Source organism: Tursiops truncatus, chromosome 15, assembly GCF_011762595.2.
Source record: "Tursiops truncatus isolate mTurTru1 chromosome 15, mTurTru1.mat.Y, whole genome shotgun sequence".
Taxonomy (NCBI): Eukaryota; Metazoa; Chordata; class Mammalia; order Artiodactyla; family Delphinidae; genus Tursiops; species Tursiops truncatus.
The window spans coordinates 20389066-20413251 of record NC_047048.1 but is presented as its reverse complement, the minus strand read 5'-3'; the positions used below and the strand labels follow the sequence as shown (position 1 = coordinate 20413251).

The 24186-nt window shown below is 41.4% G+C and overlaps 1 protein-coding gene across 3 annotated transcripts in view; it reads right to left on the bottom strand.

The window, feature by feature from the left end:
* COG7 (component of oligomeric golgi complex 7) overlaps positions 1–24186 on the bottom strand; it is an 86568-nt gene that overhangs the window by 42795 nt on the left and 19587 nt on the right. For all 3 annotated transcript variants that reach the window (XM_073792209.1, XM_019921785.3, XM_033840146.2), the window contains 5 exons: positions 23555–23637; positions 22658–22780; positions 9418–9616; positions 3146–3273; positions 2059–2213 (listed from right to left, as the gene is read on the bottom strand). In XM_073792209.1, coding sequence (XP_073648310.1) covers positions 2059–2213; positions 3146–3273; positions 9418–9616; positions 22658–22780; positions 23555–23637 — 688 coding nt within the window. The remainder of the gene's footprint in view (positions 1–2058; positions 2214–3145; positions 3274–9417; positions 9617–22657; positions 22781–23554; positions 23638–24186) is intronic.

Below are 24186 nucleotides of genomic sequence, written 5' to 3'. Positions count from 1 at the left end.
AATTTTATTTCATTAAACTTGTTGCTGATGGGCTTCCCTGGTGCACAGTGGTTGAGAGTCCGCCTGCCGATGCAGGGGACACGGGTTCGTGCCCCAGTCCGGGGGGGATCCCACATGCCGCGGAGTGACTAGGCCTATGAGCCATGGCCGCTGAGCCTGTGCGTCCGGAGCCTGTGCTCTGCCACGGGAGAGGCCACAACAGTGAGAGGCCCGCGTACCGGAAAAAAAAAAAAACAACTTTTTGCTGATGTTTCTCTTCCTGAGGGACATGTCTGGGCTCACCTGGCTCCCCCTGTCCTATGCAGGGGACATGATCTCGCAGCCCTCAGTGCCTTCCTGTGAGCCACCCTGGAAGGTGCAGACTGCCCATGGCAGTGACCAACAGTACTGGGTCCAAGGACCCTCAGAGCTCACAGGGGCATGCTCAGCATTTCTGGAATGACAAGAGCTCCCTAAACTTACAGCAGCAAAAGAGCATTCAGTTCAGTATGAGGAATTTCTTGAGACTCGTGGCAACTTCACTCTAGAACAAGATTTCTTGGAGAGCCTAAGAATGTATTTGTCTATAAGCTAGAGACTAAAGCATCTAACCTCCTGAGGGCCCTTACATCTCAATTACACAGGTCAGAGAATCCAGCCTTATATTGATTTCTTTTTCTTTTTTCTAAGTAAACTTAACTTTGGTTTCCCCTTCTTTCTTTCTTTCAACAGCTCTATTGCGATTTAATTCACATACCACACAATTCAAAGGTTTTTAGGGTAGTCACAAAAACCAGTTGTGCAACCATCACCACAATCAACTTAGGAACAATTTTCATCATCCCGAAAAGAAACCCCATAACTTTTAGCAGTCATCCCTCATCTCCTCCAAATACTCCCCCCTCTCCAGCCCTAGGCAGCCACTCATCTATTTTCTGTCTCTACAGATTTGCCTGTTCTGGACATTTCATATAGATGGAATCATATAACGTGTGGTCTTTTGTAACTGGCTTCTTTCACTTAGCATGATTTTATATATTTTTTATTTTATATTTTTAATTACATTTTAAATATAAATTAATTTATATTTTTAATTTTTTAAAAAATCAGAAAATAACAAATAAAGCTAAATCCCCTATGACCACCACCTTAGTCCCTCCCCATCTCCCCAAAGACAACCAGTGTTTTGAGTTTGTTGCCTAACCTTCCACATCAGGGCTCAGCAAACTTTTTCTGTTAAGGTCCAGGTATTTTAGGCTTTGAGAGTCACAAGGTCTCTGTCCTAACTACTCAACTCTAACTTTATAGTGAGGATTTACAGGCCATAGTTAAGTGAATGGGCATGGTGGCGTTCCAATATAGCTTTTACAAAAACTTGTACAAAAACAGACTTGGCTCATGAGCTAGAGTTTGCTGACCTCTATGCTATAGGAATATATAATGCATTTTAAAGTGACAAAAAAAGATCTAGAACAGGAATTGGCACTCCTGGTTTTCTGTAAATAAAGTTTTAGTGGAACAGAGCCACATCCACTCATGTATGTGTTGTCTCTGGCTGCTTTTCTACTACTAGGGCAGTGCACTACAAAAGTCTCTGTTGGCTGTAAGGCCCTCAAAGCCTAAAATACATACCATCCGGCCCTTGGCAGAAAAAATTTGCCGAACCCTGCTACAGAAAATATACTCTATTTTTTGTATATTCTTTTCACACACTGTATGAGACTCTATATAGTATTCTGCAACCTTTTATTCACTCAGCAGTATGTTTTGAGATCTATCCATGTTGTTATGTGTAGATCTAATTAACACCTTAACTGCCACATAGGGAACTCCCCTCATATGAATATACCGTATCTTATTTGGCCATTTCCAAATGGATGGACATTCACGTTGCTTCAGATGCTCCACCATTACAAACGTGCCACAGTGTTCTTAACGTCCTTAAGAACACCCCCTTGGGCTCAGGTGCAAGTGCCTCTCCCGGGTTCATGGCAGGAATACAGGGCACACACATTTTTAATTGGGAGAGACATCATTCTCCAATCAGGCTGGCCCTGACCCCACTCCCCCCAGCCTTACTTGGCAAAGAGGGATTTCAGGGCTGTCAGCAGGCCACAGGTCCCCAGGCCGTTCGTAAATGTGATGCATCTGTCAATGGCTGCAGAAGCAAGGCCAAAGAGCTTGTTCACAGAGTGGCTCAGCTCCTGCACACAGTCAATGACTTCCCCACGCTCCTGGTCAGCAAACAGAGATAAAAAAAGCTGCCTCAGACTGAAGAACAAACGAATAGACAACATGAAGATGGGGAGAGCTCCAAACCTCCTCATTCATGGTAAATCACTTAATAGGTGCAACAGAAATGCAGTCCCAAACTGTGACAGCTCTTTAAGAGCCCGACCTAGGGAAGAACAGTCTAAGTGGTCAGTGAGATCACAGAAATAAACTCCTGGCTAAAAAGCATGATCAAATCCTTATATTCATCTTTACATTTTTCATCTCTTTCCTCTTTTTCTGTCATTTAAGATGGCATCTCTCCCTCTGGCTCTCAAGCTAGGATTTGAATTCTCCATACCACACGCTCCAAAAGAATGCAGTGAAAGGAAAATGCTTCCTTCAGAGGCAAGAACATAACTGAGCGGAACAGACTTTCTAGGTACGTCCTTAGAAAACGGAAAAGCAGCGGGAGGTGGCAGGTTTTAACTACTGTAAGATCTATTCTTAAATGTCAACTCACATCATGCTAGGCAACCTTAACATTTACAATGGAAATTCCCCTCTGGTGCCCACCTGGTGAACCTGGCCCTAGAGTACTGTCCACGAATACTCAGCTCCTGTGTCCATTTGCATATGCTGCCTTAAACAAAAGATTGTGTGATAATGACTGAATCAGGGGGATAATCAACTTACTCTCAAGAAGATTTAAGCCTCTAAGTTTTGCTAGAGGATTTTAAATAAAAAACTGGTAGCATATCTGTGGTCTCATTTTACATTTGGATTACAAGAGCCCAGGAAGCACTGAGAGCCCAGTGTTTGCACACCAGTTCCCACTCTTTGCATTCCTAATGCCACCTCACACCTTCTCTGACGCATCCCACCCACCCCCAACCCTAGGAGTCTGGCAAATAGAATGATTCCCGAATGGCCACTGCCGGTATTATGCCATTACCAGAGGCACCGCGCTGATCTGGAGGAGGAGGTTCTTCTCTTCCATGTCACCGTACTTCAGCTGGTAGGGTCTGTACGGACCATACACAGCATCCACCAGCTCCACGACTTTCACCAGGGTTTGCTCATCTTCAGGGAATCAGAAATTAAATGCAATAATGAACAAAGAATTGGAAATCAATTGCTGAAAAACAACAGGTGCAAGGACCTCCACTGGAACTTTTCCTATTTCATCTTAGGGATGACTACTTTCTGTTCATCTGCTTTTACCATTCATGGAAGCTGAAGCAATCATGTCAGTAAATCTTCTGATACATTTGAGCTTTGTGCATTATGTGCCTAAGGCACTATTAAAGATACCAATCCCCTTAATCCTACAACCCGTCATAGTCAAGAACCTCTTCAAATGATAACCCTCCTCAGGGTCAAGTTCAAGAACTGCTACAGAGAAAAGGCTCTGCAGAAAGAACATTTTCCATCTGGAGCCCATACACTAGGCATTCCCAAAATTCCTATATTCAACTACATAAAAATTTTAATGTGCATATTCTATGGCACAGCAATTCAACTTCTAAGAATTATCTCTTCAGTTGGAATCCAAAAGCTTTTCCATAGCCTACAAAGTTCTGCATCGTTTGACCTCAGGGGGTGAAAGGGGGTGGTAGTTAAGGGTGAAGGCTCTTCTATTGAAGCTCTACTGCTTCCTAGTTAGGTGACTCTGTGCATATGACTTAACTTTTCAATGTCTGTTTCCTCAACTATAAAATGAAATTAATAATGGCATCAATTTTATAAGGCTTAACTGGAGATTATATAAAATAGTACGTGTCGGGCTTCCCTGGTGGCGCAGCGGTTGAGAGTCCGCCTGCCGATGCAGAGGACACGGGTTCGTGCCCCGGTCCGGGAAGATCCCACATGCCACGGAGCGCCTGGGCCCGTGAGCCATGACCGCTGAGCCTGGGCGTCCGGAGCCTGTGCTCCGCAACGGGAGAGGCCACAACAGTGAGAGGTCCGCGTACCGCAAAAAAAAAAACAAAAAAAACCAAAATAGTATGTGTCTAGCATGTATAAGCACTTAATAAAGGCCAGCTACTTTTATGTTTACTTCTATAGACTCAGCCTCCTTCACAATTCCCCTAGCCTCTAGCCTTCCCTCAGCTCCTCAGAAGCTCCCCTCTGGCCACCTGCCACTACTTCTGTCTGAAACGACCTTGTTCTTCCCTATCCCTCTTCATCTGGTTAATGCCTATTCTTCCTTCAGTACTCACTAAACTCAAGTCTGCTAATCTCAATCTCTTTATTTGCTTAAAACCATTTTGCTTTTCTCCTAGAACCATTTTGCTATTCTTCAAAGTACTCATCTCACTTTGTAATTATACACTCATTAGTGGATTATTTGGTTATTTCCCACTGGAACATACATTGTATGAGAGCAGGGACTGTGTCTGGTTTTGCTTAGCATAGCATCCTCAGCATCCAGCACTCTAGAACTAGTCCATTTGTAGTTGAATAAATAAACTAAATACATTTTGACCTATCCATAATAGGGTCATGAAAAATAACTGTATGTGTATATAACACACACACACACACCACATGCACACACACACACACACACACACACGCACTGCTGATGAGAACCAGAATTTTCACTGTAGGAGAAAAGAGATGCAACTGAGAACAGCAAGAGGTAAAAATCTATTGGTGTTGCATTTGATTTGGAAGTATCAGTGTAAACTGGTAATTTTAAAAACTATGCATTTCCTAGTTCTGTCCACAAAGGGCATAGGAAGTAATAATAGTCCAGCAACAATAAGCATCCCTGGTGCCAGATCTTGGTTTCTAAATACCATTTCCCATTAGAAGAAACCAAGCTCCTCGAGAATATGGCTGATTCCCGGTCTGAGGCAGAGAAAGTACAAAGTGTTCCTGGAACAGTGTGTGCCAAAAAACAATAAAGCACTCACAGGCTGATAGGGACGCGTCAAAATGATACGGGAGCCAGCCTGAAGGGGCAACCACTGACCAAATCTGAAATAATTCGAGCATCAAAATGAATAATGAAAATAATGGATCATAATACAATGAATAAAAAAAGAATCCAATGAGTTCATAGTGATATCAAAGAGAAAGAAAAATCTCCTCTTCACAAAAGTATGCCGGCCAGGGACTTCTCTGGTAGCGCAGTGGTTAAGAATCTGCCTGCCAATGTAGGGGACACAGGTTCGAGCCCTGGTCTGGGAAGATCCCACATGCAGTGGAGCAACTGTGCGCCACAACTACTGAGTCCATGTGCCACAACTACTGAAGCCTGCACTCCTAGAGCCCGTGCTCCGCAACAAGAGAAGCCACTGCAATGAGAAGCCCACACACCATAACGAAGAGTAGCCTCCGCTCACCGCAACTAGAAAAAGCCCGTGAGCAGCAACGAAGACCCAACGTAGCCAAAAATAAATAAATAAATAAATAAATATTTTTTTAAAAAAGAATGCCAGCTAATACATGTAAAAGGAATGAGAGAATTAGAATATTACCATTTTATAATCAGCAATGCAAAAGTTTATTCAGACAAGGATTACCAATGGATGCTAAAGTCACTAGGTAAATATTTCTTAAGTAATAGTATATTCCTATGGGCTCAAAATGTCATGCCACAGATACTTACTAATTACAAAGAGGAAAAGGTAACTTTACAATGGAGTCATCTGGCAGGTACAACTACCAAGTGATTAACCCATCACCAATAATTGGACATTATGTGTCTCCTGATGTGATGCCATAGGAAGTACACATCATCACCAATGTAGTATTCTTACTAAAAATGTTTAATCTAAATGTAATCACAAGGAAACAATTAGATAATTACAGAATATGGAACATTCTACAGGAAAACTACCCTGTATTCTTCAAAGACATCAATGTCATGAAAGACAAAAGATGAGATGACTCTTTTAGATTAAAAGAGATTAAAGAGACAGGACAACCAAAGACAATGCATGTACACTGACTGGATTTTAATGCGAGGTAGGGAAACAGCTATAAAGACTTCTGTGGAACTGGGAAAACTTGTGTTTTGGATGACAATATTGAATCAATATAAAATGGGGGGTGATAATGATAATAAAATATTCTATTAAAAACATTTAAGTACCCACACACTCATATACAAAATTTGCATGTGTATATAATCCAAAATACTGTTTCTGGACAGTTGGTTGAGCACGATCATTTTCCTTCCTTGTATTTTCTGGTTTTTTCTATACTGAATACATATTGCTTATTAACTATAAAGTCAACAAATTATTTAACTTTTTGACTTTCTATTGCATAACCTTTTACATATTTTGAATTATACTATGTACATTATTAATTATTAAAATGGAAAAGTGTTAAAGGCAAACCAGAAAGTTAGAAAATACATCTGCAACATACTTGATAAGAAAAAAAAATCCTTACTATATAAGGATATTTAGGGAATATACACCAAATTTTTAACAGTGGTTATTTCTAGCAAGCGGGATTATAGGAGACTTTCATTTTGTGTTACAGATAGCTATATCATGAATTTTTATAACAATACTTTGTTGCTTTTTATAATATATTTAATAATATATTGCTTTAAATAAATTGCTCTTATAAACTAACCAGAAATAGATTAAACCCTCAAACAGAAAAAGAAGCAAAAGAATAAGAAATTCAAGAAAAAAATTTAACTTTTTATAATATAATTTTCAAACTGGCTAGTAATCAAAGACATGAAAATTAAAATAATATATCATTAACTGTCTAAGAACCTGGCAAGGGAAAAAAAAGATAGAGCCTAGTGCTGGTGAGGGCATGTGGGAATCAGCAGCCTCATTTACTACCGATGGACGTGAAAACAGGTAGAAACTTTCTAAAGAGAAAAATGTGACAAACATCTTTAAATTTTTCATTTATTAGCAATTGTAATTCTCAAACTTATCCCAAGGAATAATCAGAGCTGGACTCCAAAATTAATATGTAAGATTGTTAATAATAGTTTTATTTATAACAGCAGATTTAAAAATTAAAGTAAGCCATAGTTATCAAGTGGTCATTAAAAACCATGTTTTAGGAAAATATTGAATGACATAAAAAATGCTCATTATATTAATTTGAGCAAAAAAGAGAATATAAGATCATATAAACTAATATTTTGGGACTTCCCTGGTGGTGCAGTGGTTAAGAATCTGCCTGCCAATGTAAGGAACAAAGGTTCAATCCCTGGTCCAGGAAGATCCCACATGCCGCAGAACAACTAAGTCCATGCTCCACAACTACTGAACCTGAGCTCTAGAGCCCGCGAGCCACAACTACTGAAGCTCGCGTGCCTAGAGCCCGTGCTATGCAACAAGAGAAGCCACTGCAATGAGAAGCTCATACACCGCAACGAAGGGTAGCCCCTGCTAGCCACAACTAGAGAAAGCCCATGCGTAGCAATGAAGACCCAATGCCGCCAAAACTAAATAAATAAAATTTTTTAAGCTAATATTTTAAAATATGTATGTGCATATATATTTATATATGCATATACTTATATATGCATATATTTTATATTTATTTATGAAAATGTATAATTATATTTGAATTACTGGGAGGAAATAAAATGTTCCCATGGCCTTCTCTGAGTCATGAGATTATGGATCATTTTTACTCTTTTATTTTTATTTTTGTGTGTTTCCAAAGTATTTTTAAATTTAAAAATGCGTATACTTTTTAGGGCTTCCCTGGTGGCGCAGTGGTTGAGAATCGTCTGCCTGCCGATGCAGGGGACACGGGTTCGTGCCCCGGTCTGGGAAGATCCCACATGCCGTGGAGCGGCTGGGCCCGTGAGCCATGGCCACTGACCCTGCGCGTCCGGAGCCTCTGTTCCGCAATGGGAGAGGCCACAACAGTGAGAGGCCCGTGTACCGCAAAAAAAAAAAAAAAAAAATACGTATACTTTTTTGAAAACATCAGTAGGAATCATTAAAAATCTAAACTTCCATGGCTGACTAACAAAGCATTTTCATGATTCTTCAGAGGGTGGTTCTCTCTTCTTCAATAATGTCCATCACCAGTGGGAGAAAAGCAATCTGCTCCTTGCCCTGCCTTCATTCCACTCTGCTCCACAGGACGCTCAGCCTACATACTCTTCAGCCACTAGGACCACAGCATCCAGGTCCCTTGAAAGCCACATCCACCATGCCTCTCCCACAACCAGGGCCTGACCAGTGAGTGTGCCAAAAACACCGATGAGTCATCAGGAACTCGAACAATAAACACACTCCCAGGAATGTACGAGGTAATTACACACAAGGGTAATTAAAGAGAATAACTATTAAATAAACCAAGTCAGTGGCACACAGCAGCCAAACGGCAGAAGCAGGCCTTCCTGAAGCGATTTCCTGATTTGCCGGCATTCGTGATGAAGTCTGTATGACTGAAAAGTTTATGATGCTTTTAACCTAGATGGGAAACAGCTGGGGAAATGCAACACACCAGGCATTGTTTGCCTAAATGGGAAGAAGGAGTGCTTTGCTCTCAGATGGCAGCTGGGGAAAGCCCAGTTTCCTTATAGCCACCCTTAGTCCTAATGCAGCAACCCTGCCCTTAAAAACTTGCTGTTGTCCTATCAAAAAGCTCCTCTAATCCATTTGTTCTCTTAAACTTACTTTTAAGGTTGACTTACCCAAGGTTCTGTGATGCCTTGAAAGGAAGAGGACACTACCCTCCCAAGTGTAACTCACTGCCAACTCGTTGCCACTAATGTCTACCTGCCTCTTGCATTCTAAGCCCCTGCAGAAGTGTCTATCACTTCCCCAGAGTGTGTAAAAGCACCTAGGCAGCACTGGAGCTAGGCAACAATTATTTCCATAATGGCAATGTTTTCATGGAAAAGGTTTTCATATCTGTTGAGAAGGAAAACACTGATCCCTTGCATTTCTGTAAAATCAGTCACCAGAAAAGGCAAACAAACCCAAGCCCCAGAAGCTTCAAAAAGAGCGAGTAAAAGCAAGCCCGCGAGGGCTTCCCTGGTGGCGCAGTGGTTGAGAGTCCGCCTGCCGATGCAGGGGACACGGGTTCGTGCCACGGTCCAGGAAGATCCCACATGCTGCGGAGCGGCTGGGCCCGTGAGTCATGGCCGCTGAGCCTGCGCGTCCGGAGCCTGTGCTCCGCAACGGGAGAGGCCACAACAGTGAGAGGCCCGCGTACCGCAAAAAAAGAAAAAAAAAAGAAAAAAGTCCGCGAGCTGGGAGGAAGGATGTTTACCTGCATGGGGAAGCAGGGCCATCTCCAATCCCTTGGCAAAGTGGGCGGTGGCGTCGTAGAAGTCCAGCAGCTTGACGAGCTCCAGCTCGGGCCCTGCCCTCTCCACACTGGAGCTGAGGCAGATGGGCAGAGAGGGCACCAGGGCCCCCAGGGTCTGAATCAGCAGCACAGTCACCACCTCGTAGGGGTTCCTGAAAACCTGCAGAGGAAGAGAGGTATCTGTGTTAGCACACTGGAGCAGACCTTCTAAAGAAGCAGACTCCTGTACTGCTCAAAGGAATCCTTCCAAGCCGGAAAGCGGTCTAGTCAAGAGCCCCAAGCTTTCCTCAGCACCCATGTGAACGTGCTCAGAAAGCCAAGTAAACTAGCAAGACTTGCATCCTGTCCAGGACAATTGGCTACTTTCTGTCTATTGCTGGCCCCGCCCTCCGCTCACCTGCTGTGTGGCCCGGTTTCTAACAGGCCGTGGACCCTGGGGTTGGGGACCCCTGTATTAAGTACAGATTCACTTAGTCAAATGTGAAACAAGATATAAGACTGTTCTTATGCAACACTAAGGCCAAAATAAGTGTAAGTTTAGAAATTATAAAATCAATCAATTCACATTTTTATTAGAAAATATCTTGAAATGAAGGAAAATGGAAACCAAAACTTATGGATACAGCAAAAGCAGTGCAAAGGGGAAAATTTATAGCTGTAAATGCACACATTAAAAAAGCAGAAATATCTCAAATCAATAACCTAACTGTACACATTTAGGAATTAGAAAAAGAAGAAACTAAACCCAAAGCTAGTAGAAGAAAGGATATAATAAAGATTAGAGCAGAGGTAAATGAAATAGAGAACAGAAAATCAGTAAAGAAAATCAACAAAATCAGAAGTTAGTTCTTTTAAAAGATTAACAAAATGGCAAACCTTTTACCTAGACTGACCAAAAAAAAAAAGAGATTAGATTCAAATTATTAAGATCAGGTATGAAGGTGGGGACATTTACTACCAATTTTATAGAAATAAAAGGGATTATAAGAGAATACCATGAACAGTTGTATGCTAACAAACTGGATAACCTAGATGAAATGGACAAAAAATTCCTACAAATATTATTTACGAAAAGTGACTTCAGAAAATCTGAATAGACCTATAACTAGTAAGGAGACTGAATCAGTAATCAAAAACCTCCCAATAAAGAAAAAACGAGAACCAGATGGTTTCACTGGTAAATTCTACCAAACATTAAAAGAATTAATACCAATCCTTCTCAAACTCTTCCCAAAAAATTGGAGAGGAGGGAGCATGTTATATTCTGAATTGTGTCTCCCCAAAATTCATATATTGAAGTACAAATCCCCCAGTACCTCAGAATATGACTATATTTGGATGGAAGGCCTTTAAAGAGGCAATTAAGATAAAATTATAAAAAAAAAAAAAAAAAAAGATAAAATGAGGTCATCTGGGTGGGCCCTAATCCAATCTGACCAGTGTCCTTATACAAGAGGAGATTAGGACACAGGCACACATAAAGGAAAGACACAGGGAAAAGACTGCCATCTGCAAGCCAAGGAAAGAAGCCTCAGAAGAAATCAACCCGGCCAACACCTTGACCTTGGGCTTCTAGCCTCCAGAACGAATTTCTATTCTTTAAACCACCTATTACATGGTACTTTGTTATCGCAGCCCTAGCAAATTAATATAGAACACTTCCTAATTCATTCTATGAGGGCATCATTAACCTGATACCAAAGCCAGGCAAATACTAAAAGAAAAGAACAGAAAATTATAGACCAATATCTCTTATAAATACACATACAAAAATACTCAACAAAATACTAGTAAACTAAATTTAGCAGCATATTAAAAGGATTATACACCATGACTGAGACTGATCTCCAGAATGAATGGTTCAACATATCAAATTACTCAATGTAATATACTATATCAACAGAATGAAGGGGGAAAAAGCTCATTAATCTCAATTAATGCAGAAAAAGCATCTGACAAAATTCAAAACCCTTTCATAATTGGAAAAAAAAACACTCAATAAACTAAGAATAGAAAGGAACCTCCTCAACATGATAAAGGCCATATCAGAAAAACCCAGGGCTAACATCATATTCAATGGTGAAACACTGAAAGCTTTTCCCCTAAGACCAGGAACAAGACAAGGGTGCCTGCTTTTGCCACTTTATTCAACATAATACTGGAAGTTCTAGCCAGAAGAATTGGACAAGAAAAAGTAATAAAAGGCATCTATATTGGAAAGGAAAAAGTAACATTATCTCTTTTCACAAATGATGTAATCTTATATGTAGAAAATCCTAACAAATTGAAAAAAAAAGTTAGCAGTAATAAACAAATTCAGCAAAGTTGGAAGATGGAAAATCAACAAACAAAAATCACTCACATTCAAGGACTTCCCTGGTGACGCAGTGGTTAAGACTCTGCGCTCCCAATGCAGAGGGCCTGGCTTTGACCCCTGGTCAGGGAACTAGATCCCACATGCATGCTGCAACTAAGAGTTTGCATGCCACAACTAAGGAGCCCACAAGCCACAACTAAGGAGCCCACCTGCCACAACTAAAAGACCCAGTGCAACCAAATAAATAATTTTTTTAAAATCACTTGCATTTATTTCTATACTAGCAATTCTATTCTAACAATCTGAAAAGAAAATTAAGAAAATTATTCCATTTACAATAGCATCAAAAAGAATAAAGTATTTAGAAATAAATGTAATGAAGGAACTAAACGACTTGTACACTGAAAATGACAAAACACTGCTGAGAGAAATTAAAGAATACACACAAAAAATGGAAAGACTTCCCATGTTCATGTACTGGAAGACTTAATATTGTTAACATGATAATACTACCCAAAGCCATCTACATATTCAATGCAATCTCCATCAAAATCCCAAAGGTGTTTTCTGGAGAAACAGGAAAACCCATCCTAAAATTCATATGGAATTTGAGGGAACCCCAAATAGCAAAAACAATATTGAAAAAGAGGATCATTGGCTATCTCACACTTCCTAATTTCAAAACTTACTACAGGGCTTCCCTGGTGGCGCAGTGGTTGAGAGTCCGCCTGCCAATGCAGGGACACGGGTTTGTGCCCTGGTCCAGGAAGATCCCACATGCTGCAGAGCGGCTAGGCCCGTGAGCCATGGCCACTGAGCCTGCACGTCCAGAGCCTGTGCTACGCAATGGGAGAGGCCACAAGAGTGAGAGGCCCGCGTATTGCAAAAAAGAAACTTACTATAAAGCTATAATAGTCAAAACAGTGTGGTACTTGCATAAGGATAGACCTATAGCCCAATGGAATAGAGAGCCCAGAAACACACATACATGGTCAAATGATTTTCAACATGAGTGCCAAAATCATTCAATGGGAAAAGGACACTCTTTTCAACAAATGGTGCTCAGAAAACTGGATACTATGTGCAAAAAAAAAAAAAAAAAGTTGGATCCTTACCTGATACCATATACAAAAATTAACTCAAAATTAATCAGACCTAAACGTTAAGAGTAAACTATAGGGCTTCCCTGGTGGCGCAGTGGTTAAGAATCCGCCTGCCAATGAAGGGGACACTGGTTCGATCCCCAGTATGGGAAGATCCCACATGCCACGGAGCAACTAAGCCCGAGCGCCACAACTACTGGGCCTGCACTCTAGAGCCCACGACCCACAACTACTGAAGCCCATGTGCCACAACTACTGAAGCCCGCACGCCTAGAGCCCATGCTCTGCAACAAGAGAAACCACCGTGGTGAGAAGCCCACACACTGCAACGAAAAGTAGCCCCCGCTCACTGTGCACAGCAATGAAGACCCAAGGCAGCCAAAAATAAATTAATTATTATTATTTTTTTTTTGCGATACACGGGCCTCTCACTGTTGTGGCCTTTCCCGTTGTGGAGCACAGGCTCCGGACATGCAGGTTTAGTGGCCATGGCTCACGGGCCTAGCCGCTCCGTGGCATGTGTGATCTTCCCGGACCGGGGCACGAACCCGTGTCCCCTGCATCGGCAGGTGGACTCTCAACCACTGTGCCACCAGGGAAGCCCTAAATTAATTTTTTTTTTAAAAAAGAGTAACCTATAAAATTCTTAGGAGAAAACATACGGCAAAATCCTCATGACCTTGGATTTAGCAACAGTTGGCCCTCCATATCTACACGTTCTGCATCCACAGATTCAACCAACCTCAGATCAAAAATATTCAGGAAAAAAAAACAAACGTCCAGTAAGTTCCAAAAGGCAAAACTTGAATTTGCTGCATACCAGCAACTATTTACATAGCCTTTACATTGTATTAGGTATTATAAGTAATCTAGAGATGATTTAAAGTATACAGGAGTACATGCATAGGTTATATGCAAATACTACACCATTTTATACAAGGGACTTGAGCATCCATGGATCTTGGTATGGGGAGGGGGGTGGGTTCCTGGATCAATTCCCTGAGGATACCAAGAGATGACTATAGTTTCTTAAGTATGATACCAAAAGCATAGGCAATAAAGGAAAAAACAGATAAACTGGACTATATCAAAATTAAAAATCTGTTAAAGCACGTTACAAATAGAGTGAAAAGACAACCAATGGAATGGGAGAAAATATTTGCAAATCATGTAACTGATAAGGGATTAATATCCAGAATATATAAAGAACTCCTACAACTCAACAACATAAAACCAAACACTACAATTCAAAAATGGGCAAAAAACTGTAATAGACATTTCTCCAAAGACGATAATACAAATGGCTGATGAGCATGTGAAAAGATGTTCAACATCATTAGTCATTAGGGAAATACAAATCAAAACCTCCATGAGATACCATTTCACACACACTAGAATGGTTATTTATCAAAAAAATGGAAATTAACAAGTGTTGACAAGGATGTAGAGAAATTGGAATTCTTATATGCCTTGCTGATGGGAATGTAAAATGGTGCAGCTGCTATAGAAAACAGTCTGGCAGTTTCTCAAAATGTTAAACATACGATTATGATATGATCCAGCAATTCCACTTGTAGGTATACACCCAAAAGAACTGAAAACAGGGACCCAAAGAGATATTTGTACACTTTCAGAGCAGCATTACTCACAATAGCCAAAAGATGGAAGCAATTCAAGTGTTTATCAACAAATGAATGGATAGACAAAATGTAGTAAATACATACAACAGATTATTCAGCCATAAAAAAGTAATGAAAATTCTGAAACATGCTACAACATGGATGATCCCTGAAACCATTATGCTAAGTGAAATCAGCCAAACACATAAGGACAAATATCATATGGCCCTACTTATAAGAGGTATCTAGAATATGAAAATTTATAGACACAGTAAAGGTTAAGGTTACTAGGGGATGGAAGAGGGCGAAGTGGGGAGTTATTACTTAATGAGTACACAGTTTCTGTTTAGGGTGATGAAAAAGTTCTGGAAATAGATAGCACGATACTTAATCAACACTGTGAATGTACTTAATGCCACTTGATTGTACACTTAAAATGGCTAAAATGGTAAATTTTATGTATATTTTACCACACATAAAAAATTAACTATCAAACCAATAAAATTCAAAATAATAGGACAGATGAAGATGTTTACTGCAGCTAAACTGCCTTTTTCATCATCAATAATTTGATCTGACTGCTACAGCACAGGTTTTTTTTGAGTTCAGCCTGCCTATGCTTCTCTGTGGTATGTGAGGAGAATTTTTACACTGCTTCTATCTCTACTCAAACTACAAACTACTAAGAAAACATCAAGTTGGCAACGGCATTAAACAGCACTCACTTGGCACCAGCACTTACATTATCTAAGCATTAAGTTTGTCTCTTTTTTCACTGGCCCCCAATAGAACAGGGGTACCAATGGGACTGTCAACGGAAAAGCACCCACTGAAATTACATGGCAGCAGTTGGTTATAAGGTGGTCACATACATGACCCAAAATATGCTTATATTTTTTCTTAGATTATTACCAAAATAGAAAACAAAACTTTTAAATTCTCATAGAGAATTCACAAAACTTCAACAAACACCTGTTTAGTTTAATAAACATCACTGCTGGGGTCTGAGAGAAAGAAATAGAGGAAATGCAAATCTAACCCAACAAATACCGAAATGACCCATTTATATCCTGAGCAACAGCTTCTAGCCATCTACTGGATGTCACCATTAAGCTGAGCCACTCTCACTTGGAATTTAAAAGTGTCCTGAGGGCTTCCCTGGTGGTGTAGTGGTTGAGAGTCCGCCTGCCAATGCAGGGGACACGGGTTCGTGCCCCGGTCCGGGAAGATCCCACATGCCGCGGAGCGGCTAGGCCCGTGGGCCATAGCCGCTGAGCCTGCGAGTCTGGAGCCTGTGCTCCGCAACGGGAGAGGCCACAACAGTGAGCGGCCCGCGTACCGCAAAAAAAAAAAAAAAGTGTCCTGAATTGGAATTCATTATTTTCCCACTGACCTCCCCAGGTCTGTTTCTATCAACTTCCTTATTTCTGTCAGTAGCATCACCATTCAACCAGAATAAAAATCTCCCTTTTCACTTTCCTTTCTTTCAGTCCCTTTATCAGTTACCAGGTCCTAGCAACTGTTCATTTTTTAACTGGGTATCTTTTGCTACATTACCATTACCATCCTAGATCAAACATAGCTTCCTACCTGTCTTCAGTCTTTCTTCATCAATTCACCCTATTTACCACCGCCAAATTCATTATTTTGAAATGTTATTTAGAATTTTTCTTACACTTTAAATGTTTAAATACTACAAGATTCAACAATCAACATTTTGCCACAACTGCTTTATTCCTATTTCTCTCTAAGCCATTGGAAAGGTAATCACAGATATCACGACACGTCACCCCTAAATACCTCAGCGTTTATCTCTTAAGAATAAGGCCATCCTCCTATATTACAACACTGCAGATAATCAAATGTAACCTTGATGTAATACTTTTACCTGCCACAGTCCATGTTCAAATTTCCCCAATTGTTCTTTCAATGTCCTTGATAGTTTTTTTTTGTCATCATGCAGAATCCAATCCAGGATCATGAAATTACATTTAGTTGTCTTTTTTTTTTTTTGTCTCCTTTAATCTAAACAATTTCCTGACTTTTTTTCTTTCATGACACTGACATTTTTGAAGAGTCTAGGACAGTTTTTTTTTTTTGCGGTACGCGGGCCTCTCACTGTTGTGGCCTCTCCCATTGCGGAGCACAGGCTCCAGACACGCAGGCTCAGCGGCCATGGCTCACGGGCCCAGCCGCTCCGCGGCATGTGGGATCTTCCCGGATCGGGGCATGAACCCATGTCCCCTGCATCGGCAGGCAGACTCCCAACCACTGCGCCACCAGGGAAGCCCTAGGACAGTTGTTTTGAAATATGGTCTTTGATTTGGATTTGTCTGCATGTTTCCTCATGGTAAGACTTTTTGGCAGAGAAACTACATAGGTGATATTCTGACACCAAAAGCATTCTTAAAACAGTAACATCATCATTCACTCTATTGCTCCAGAGGCTCACTATCTTCTAGAGAAAGCCAAACTTCTGTCTAGCATTCAATGTTCCCACTCCCTCCACACAAAGCTGCACCAATACAAACCCTCCTCTGTCTCCATCCAGTGTATTCCCCCCACAATCCCCCAAACATAAGAGAACCATAGAGACCTTTACATATCACCCAGTCCAATGTCCTGATTTGACAAAAGAAACATTTTACTACAAGAAAGGATGGGACCAAAGGAGAAAATGAAAACTATTCTTATCTAGAAAGAGAAATCCTGACTCCTCTCCTTGAACTGTGAGAAAGGACTAGGCAATGAGTACCTACTTCACTCTTAGCTCCTATTTAAGTGACCTGAGGCTGGGGTGCTGGGTGGAGGGGGGAGAATTAGACTAAACGACTCTGTACCCAAGCGTTCTAATTGGTTGGTCAGCTGAAACTATGTTTATAGCTGATAGTTCCAGCTGACCAACCAACAGGTCCCCTATGCTCAAAGGTGTCCCCTTTCCTTTAAAGCGATCTGGCAAAAGAGATGCTCTGGCCATTTGCCAAACAAGAACCAAAAGTTCAAAGACTGTAAGACCAAACTTAACAACTAGGGCCATAGAATTAACCCAAACAGCACATGCAAAAACAATCTGACCTTACCCTACACTACACACAAAAAATAATTCAAGATGGGCCATAGAACTAAATGTAAAAGCTCAACAAGCTCCTATAAGAAAACACAGAAGAGCTTTGCAACTTGGGGAATGGTGATGGTTTCTGAGGACAAAGAAAGCAATAACCATAAAAGAAATGATAAAATCAAGTTCATCAAAATCAACACTTCTGCTCAAGCCACAGACTGGAAGGAAATATCTACAAAATATATCTGATAAAGAACTTATACCTAGAATACGTAAAGAACTTCTATAACTCAATAATAGAAAGGCAAATTACCCAATTTTTTTAAATGGGTAGAAGACCAGAACAGATACTTCACAAAGGAAGATATACAAATGGCCAATAAGCATGAGAAAAGGTGTTCAACATCCTTAGTCATCAGGGAATTGCAAATTAAAACCACTGAAAGAGGGGGCTTCCCTGGTGGCGCAGTGGTTGAGAGTCCGCCTGCCGATGCAGGGGACATGGGTTCGTGCCCTGGTCCGGGAAGATCCCACATGCCGCAGAGCAGCTGGGCCCGTGAGCCATGGCCGCTGAGCCTGCGTGTCCAGAGCCTGTGCTCCGCAACGGAAGAGGCCACAACAGTGAGAGGCCCGCATACCGCAAAAAAAAAAAAAAAAAAAAAAAAAACACAGAAAGATACTACAACACACCCACCAGAATGGCTAAGATTAAAAACACAACACCTAGGGACTTCCCTGGTGGTGCAGTGGTTAAGAATCTGCTTGCCAATGCAGGGGCACAGGTTCGAGCCCTGGTCCGGGAAGATCCCACATGCCACGGAGCAACTAAGCCCATGCACCACAACTACTGAGCCTGCGCTCTAGAGCCCGTGAGCCACAACTACTGAGCCTGAGTGCCACAACTACTGAAACCCATGCACCTAGAGCCCGTGCTGTGCAACAAGAGAAGCCACTGCAACGAGAAGCCCGCACACCACAACAAAGAGTAGCCTCCGCTCACTGCAACTAGAGAAAGCCCGCACACAGCAACAAAGACCCAACATGACCAAAAATAATAAATAAATAAAATAAATTTTAAAAAAAAGAATCTGCCTGCCAATGCAGGGGACATGGGTTCAAGCCCTGGTCCAGGAAGATTCCCACAGGTCGTGGAGCAACTAAGCCCGTGTGCCACGACTACTGAGCCCACGTGCTGCAACTACTGAAGCCTGCATGCCTACAGCCCATGCTCTGCAACAAGAGAAGCCACCACAGTGAGAAGCCCATACACCGCAACGAAGAGCAGCCCCCATTCACTGCAATTAGAGAAAGCCCAAGTGCAGCAACGAAGACCCAACGCAGCCAAAAATAAATAAATAAATAAATTTACAAAAAAAAAAAAAGACAACACCTGACGTGTAGCAATCAGAACTCTCACATGCTTGTGTTCTGGGAATGTAAAAAGCATACTCATTTTGAAAAAGTGCCGATTTCTTTATTTCTTTATTTTTGGCTGCGTTGGGTCTTCGTTGCTGTGTGCGTGCTTTCTCTAGTTGCTTCGAGCAGGGGCTACTCTTTGTTGCAGTGCGCGGGCTTCTCATTGTGGTGTCTTCTCTTGTTGCGGAGCACAGGCTCTAGGCGCGCGGGCTTCAGTAGTTGCAGCACGTGGGCTCAGTAGCTGTGGCTCACAGGCTCTAGAGTGCAGGCTCAGTAGTTGTGGCACACGGGCTTAGTTGCTCCGTGGCATGTGGGATCTTCCCGGACCAGGGCTCAAACCTGTGTCCCCTGCATTGGCAGGTGGATTCCCAACCACTGCGCCACCAGGGAAGCCCCAAAAGTGCTGATTTCTTATAAATCTAAATATAGACCTACTCTATAACCCAGCAATTCCACTTCCACGTCTTTACCCAAGAGATATGAACATGTGGTGTCCACAAAAAACTTACAGAACAATGTTTAGAGTAGCTTTATTTATAATTGCACTAAACTGGAAATAGCACAAGTGTCCATCAATAAAAGACTCAATAGGGCTTCCGTGGCGGCACAGTGGTTAAGAAGTGGTTAAGTGTTAAGCCACAACTACTGAAGCCCGTGCTCCGCGATAAGAGAAGCCACCTCAGTGAGAAGCCCGCGCACCGCAACAAAGAGTAGCCCCTGCTCGCTGCAACTAGAGAAAGCCCGCGCACAGCAACAAAGACCCAATGCAGCCAAAAATAAACTAATTAAATAAATAAAATTTTTAAAAAACCTCAATAAACAAAACTGTCATATATTCACACCATGTAAGAGTGTTCAGTAATAAAAAGGAACAAGCTACTGATACGTACAACAACATGAATAAATCTCCAAAAACATGCTGAATGAAAGAAGCCTCGCCAAAAGGACATACACCATATGATTCCATTTACATGAAATTCTAAAACGGGCTAAACTAAATTATGGTGGGAAAAATCAGAACAGTGGTTGCCTTCAGGGATGCTGGTACTAAGACTGACTGAGAAGGAACACAAGGGAACTTTCTAGTGTGACAGTCATGTTCCATATCTTGGTAGGGGAATAGGTTAAACAGCATTTGTCAAAGCTAACTAAATGGCATATTTAAGATCATTGCATTTTATAATTTTACCTAAAAAAAATCCCAGTAAACAAATACTGAACTCTAGTTAATAATACGTATGTTCTGAGAAAAGGGAACACTCTTGCACTGCTGGTGGGAATGTGAATTGGTTCAGCCACTATGGAGAACAGTATGGAGGTTCCTTAAAAAACTACAAATAGAACTACCATATGACCCAGCAATCCCACTACTGGGCATATACCCTGAGAAAACCGAAATTCAAAAAGAGTCATGTACCAAAATGTTCATTGCAGCTCTATTTACAATAGCCCGGAGATGGAAACAACCTAAGTGCCCATCATCGGATGAATGGATAGAGAAGATGTGGCACATATATACAATGGAATATTACTCAGCCATAAAAAGAAACGAAATTGAGCTATTTGTAATGAGGTGGATAGACCTAGAGTCTGTCATACAGAGTGAAGTAAGTCAGAAAGAAAAAGACAAATACCGTATGCTAACACATATATATGGAATTTAAGAAAAAAAATGTCATGAAGAACCTAGGGGTAAAGCAGGAATAAAGATGCAGACCTCCTAGAGAACGGACTTGAGGTTATGGGGAGGGGGAAGGGTGAGCTGTGACAGGGCGAGAGAGAGTCATGGGCATATACACACTAACAAACGTAGTAAGGTAGATAGCTAGTGGGAAGCAGCCGCATGGCACAGGGATATTGGCTCGGTGCTTTGTGACAGCCTGGAGGGGTGGGATAGGGAGGGTGGGAGGGAGGGAGACGCAGGAAGGAAGACATATGGGAACATATGTTTATGTATGACTGATTCACTTTGTTATAAAGCAGAAACTAACACACCATTGTAAAGCAATTATACCCCAATAAAGATGTTAAAAAAATAATAATAATAATACGTATGTTCTGAAGTGAATGATGTTTGCAACTTACTTTGAAATGAATCAAAAAATAAGATGGGTCAATGAACAGATACACATGGATAGATGGACAGATTTGTGATAAAGCAAATATAGCAAAATGTTCATTGTAGAACACAGGAGGTGGGTATGTGGTGTTCACTGTACAATTCTTTCAAATTTTTTATATGTTGGAAACTTTCCATATTAAAATACTGGGGAAAGGGAATTCCCTGGCGGTCCAGTGGTTAAGACTCCATACTTCCACTGCAGGGGGCCGGGGTTCAATCCCTGGTTGGGGAACTAAGATCCCACATGCTACGTGGCATGGCCAAAATATAAAAAATAAAATAAAATACCAGGGAAAAAAGTCTTTAGAGACACATTCACCCTGGCTCCTTTGGTTTTCTTCTGTACTCTACTGAGCTTCAGGAGATGACCATCACCTATCATGCTCACATTCTGAAAAGAAAATGGGCCATGGGACAAAAGTGGAAATTAGCATAAACTTACATCTTACAAAACTTGGGGTGAGGCCCAAAAAAAAGTGTGAGAAGTCGAAATCCTTTTTCCAAGATGCTGAAGGGCAATTGTACTTATAGGCATGAACTGTTTTTATCCTCAAGATATAAGCAGTAGACGAGACAAGGACACAGAAATGCGTGTGGATGGACAGGATCACTGAAAACTGACGATTACATAAAAAACGGGAAACTTCTACAGGAGGTTGTTTTTAGTTTTGTTCGCTGGTTTGGGGGTGTTTTTGTTTCTTTGGGTTTTTTTGTCTGAATGAGGTTGGTTCAAGGAGAAAGAAAAGAGGATGGAGAAGAGCACTTCAACCACCTTGAATGACATGACCCTATATGAGGAATTCTCTCCAACTACAGTGGAGTCCATTCCAGCAAATTACTAACCAATATGCGAAGGGTGATTCACAACTAATTCTGAAAAAAATATAAGCCACACCATAAACAGGCCCAGTCAGTCATTACTCAGACATAAGACAGCCTTTTTCCCCTTCTAAAGAGAAGATCTAGTGCACCTCCTGGCATCAAGACAAGGGACCAATGTTTCATATCCTTCAAGACTGAAAATGCCTAGAGACTTTAGGAAAGTAAATGATGGAAAGTTCATGAAAGTAAATGAAATGAAGTTCTCTGTGTCACCTCTCCCCTAAGTCAGAGGGTGCCTTTAAAATTATACTGTTCCTCTAACTCTCGGCCTATTGTGAGAACAAGGGAAACTAACTTTAGGCCGGGTAAATTTTACCCAAAGTTAAGATTAAAACAGCCTTGTTCACTCAAGCACCACCTGACTGAGGCCCTCCTGCTTTTAGATCAGAAGATAATGGCCTCCAGGAATTCCACAGGGCTCCCCTGCTGAACAACAAGCAACATTGTCACATTAGATTCTATTTAAGATATAGATAAGAGCGATAAGAAGAGTTAGAACAGAGACCTAAAGATTTTCCTGCCCCTTTGGTGACGACAGCAAATGGGGAGGTTCTTCAAGCGGTGCTCTCTCTGGGTGGCCTGGGTGCTCTGCGGTCGGTCGAGCAGCCCGCTCCCAAGGCCATCACCCTCTCCCTCGGCACCACAGGCTTTGTTCTCGCTAGAACCCAAAAGAGCTGTTACCTGCATAGCCCACTGGATTTGCGTGTGCAAAGCACCGAGCAAGGCGTCATAGAGTCCAGTGAGCTGCCGGTCCAGGGGTAGGTCAGTCTGGCACAGCTCCTGCCAGGCTGCTAAAAGCTGGACCTGCAGAGGCAGAACAAAGGAGGCCTTACTGGGTCCGCCAAGACACGCTGCCTGCTGCAACTGCCCTGCCCTCCTACCAGGGCAAGCGACTGGCCACTGCCTACTCTCCCAGGCAATCGGGTACCCACGGACGACGATTCACTTCAAAAGAGGCAGGAAAAAAAAATTTACAGTCACCTGCTCTGATCATCATCCAGAACTTGAATCTGTTGCCCTCCAAGTGATCCTTTCTCCTTTTTTCTTGCCCCCAAAGCATGCCAATGTACTCAGCATGCTACCATTCTTCTGAATAGACCTCAGAGGTGGGCGTGAATATGTGTTTTAGCTTCGTGTCCTAACACCACTGCTTAAAAGACAGATGGGCACTGGACTTGAAGGAATTAACAAGTTAGCCCAGGAAGCTGTCAAGGTTTTCAGTAACCTAATTTCAACAAACCTAGAAAACAGATAAAATTCTTAAGGCTTGCTGAAGGCATAATAAGCCTAATCACCCTTAAAAGACAAAAATAGGAAAAATTAAAACTCTTCAATCTGTAAAGGAAATCTAGTTATAAATACAAGTGGGGCTGAAAACTAATGACTTTTTTCCAACTTGCAATTAAATGAATCCACAGGCTGGACCAAGAGCACCCCCTACTGGCTAATTGAAAGAAAAAGACCAGAGGGCAGGGAGGCAAATATTTTTACCTTTGAGTAGGAAACTGGGATTCAAAACTGATTCTGTAGCCCAGTTCTACAAGCATTCCACAATGGTAATCACTCACAGCTTCTCACCTTGTGACACTTGTAGTAGTATGCAAGAAGTTGGGGCATCCGGTCAATTTCAGTAAAAACCTTCACAAACACTTTGGACTGATCTAAAGAAAAACAATGGAAAACATGTACATACTGTTACAGGTTTTCTATTGCAGCCAAGAGAAAGAATTCAGCAGGATAAATGTGGATTATACATGAGCTAGTATTCAGAAGTTCCCACCAAGACAATGAATTAACTCATGTGTGGAGATCATAAATATGAAAAACAAGTGAAGTTAAGGGTAGAACATGTGACTCAATCAGATACCACATGCCAATGTTCATTCCACAAAATGGGTTTAATTATTATTCGCAAAACAGTCCCTGAGTTTTCTCATTTCTATACCATTCAAATATATATTATTCCTTCTGCCCTAAATACTTTTCCTCACCTATCAAAATCTTAGATCCATGAGAAAATGCTCATGCTACATTGCTGACTGCGAGCAAAAAAGATATGAAATTGCATATACTCAATGTACATACTTTCCTTAAAAGAGATATGTACACAAAGGGAAAAGAACTGGAAGAAAATACTAACAGTCATCTCTGGGTGGTGAGTATATCATTTTACTGGTATATCATTTTCTTTTCTATATTTTTCTCCATTT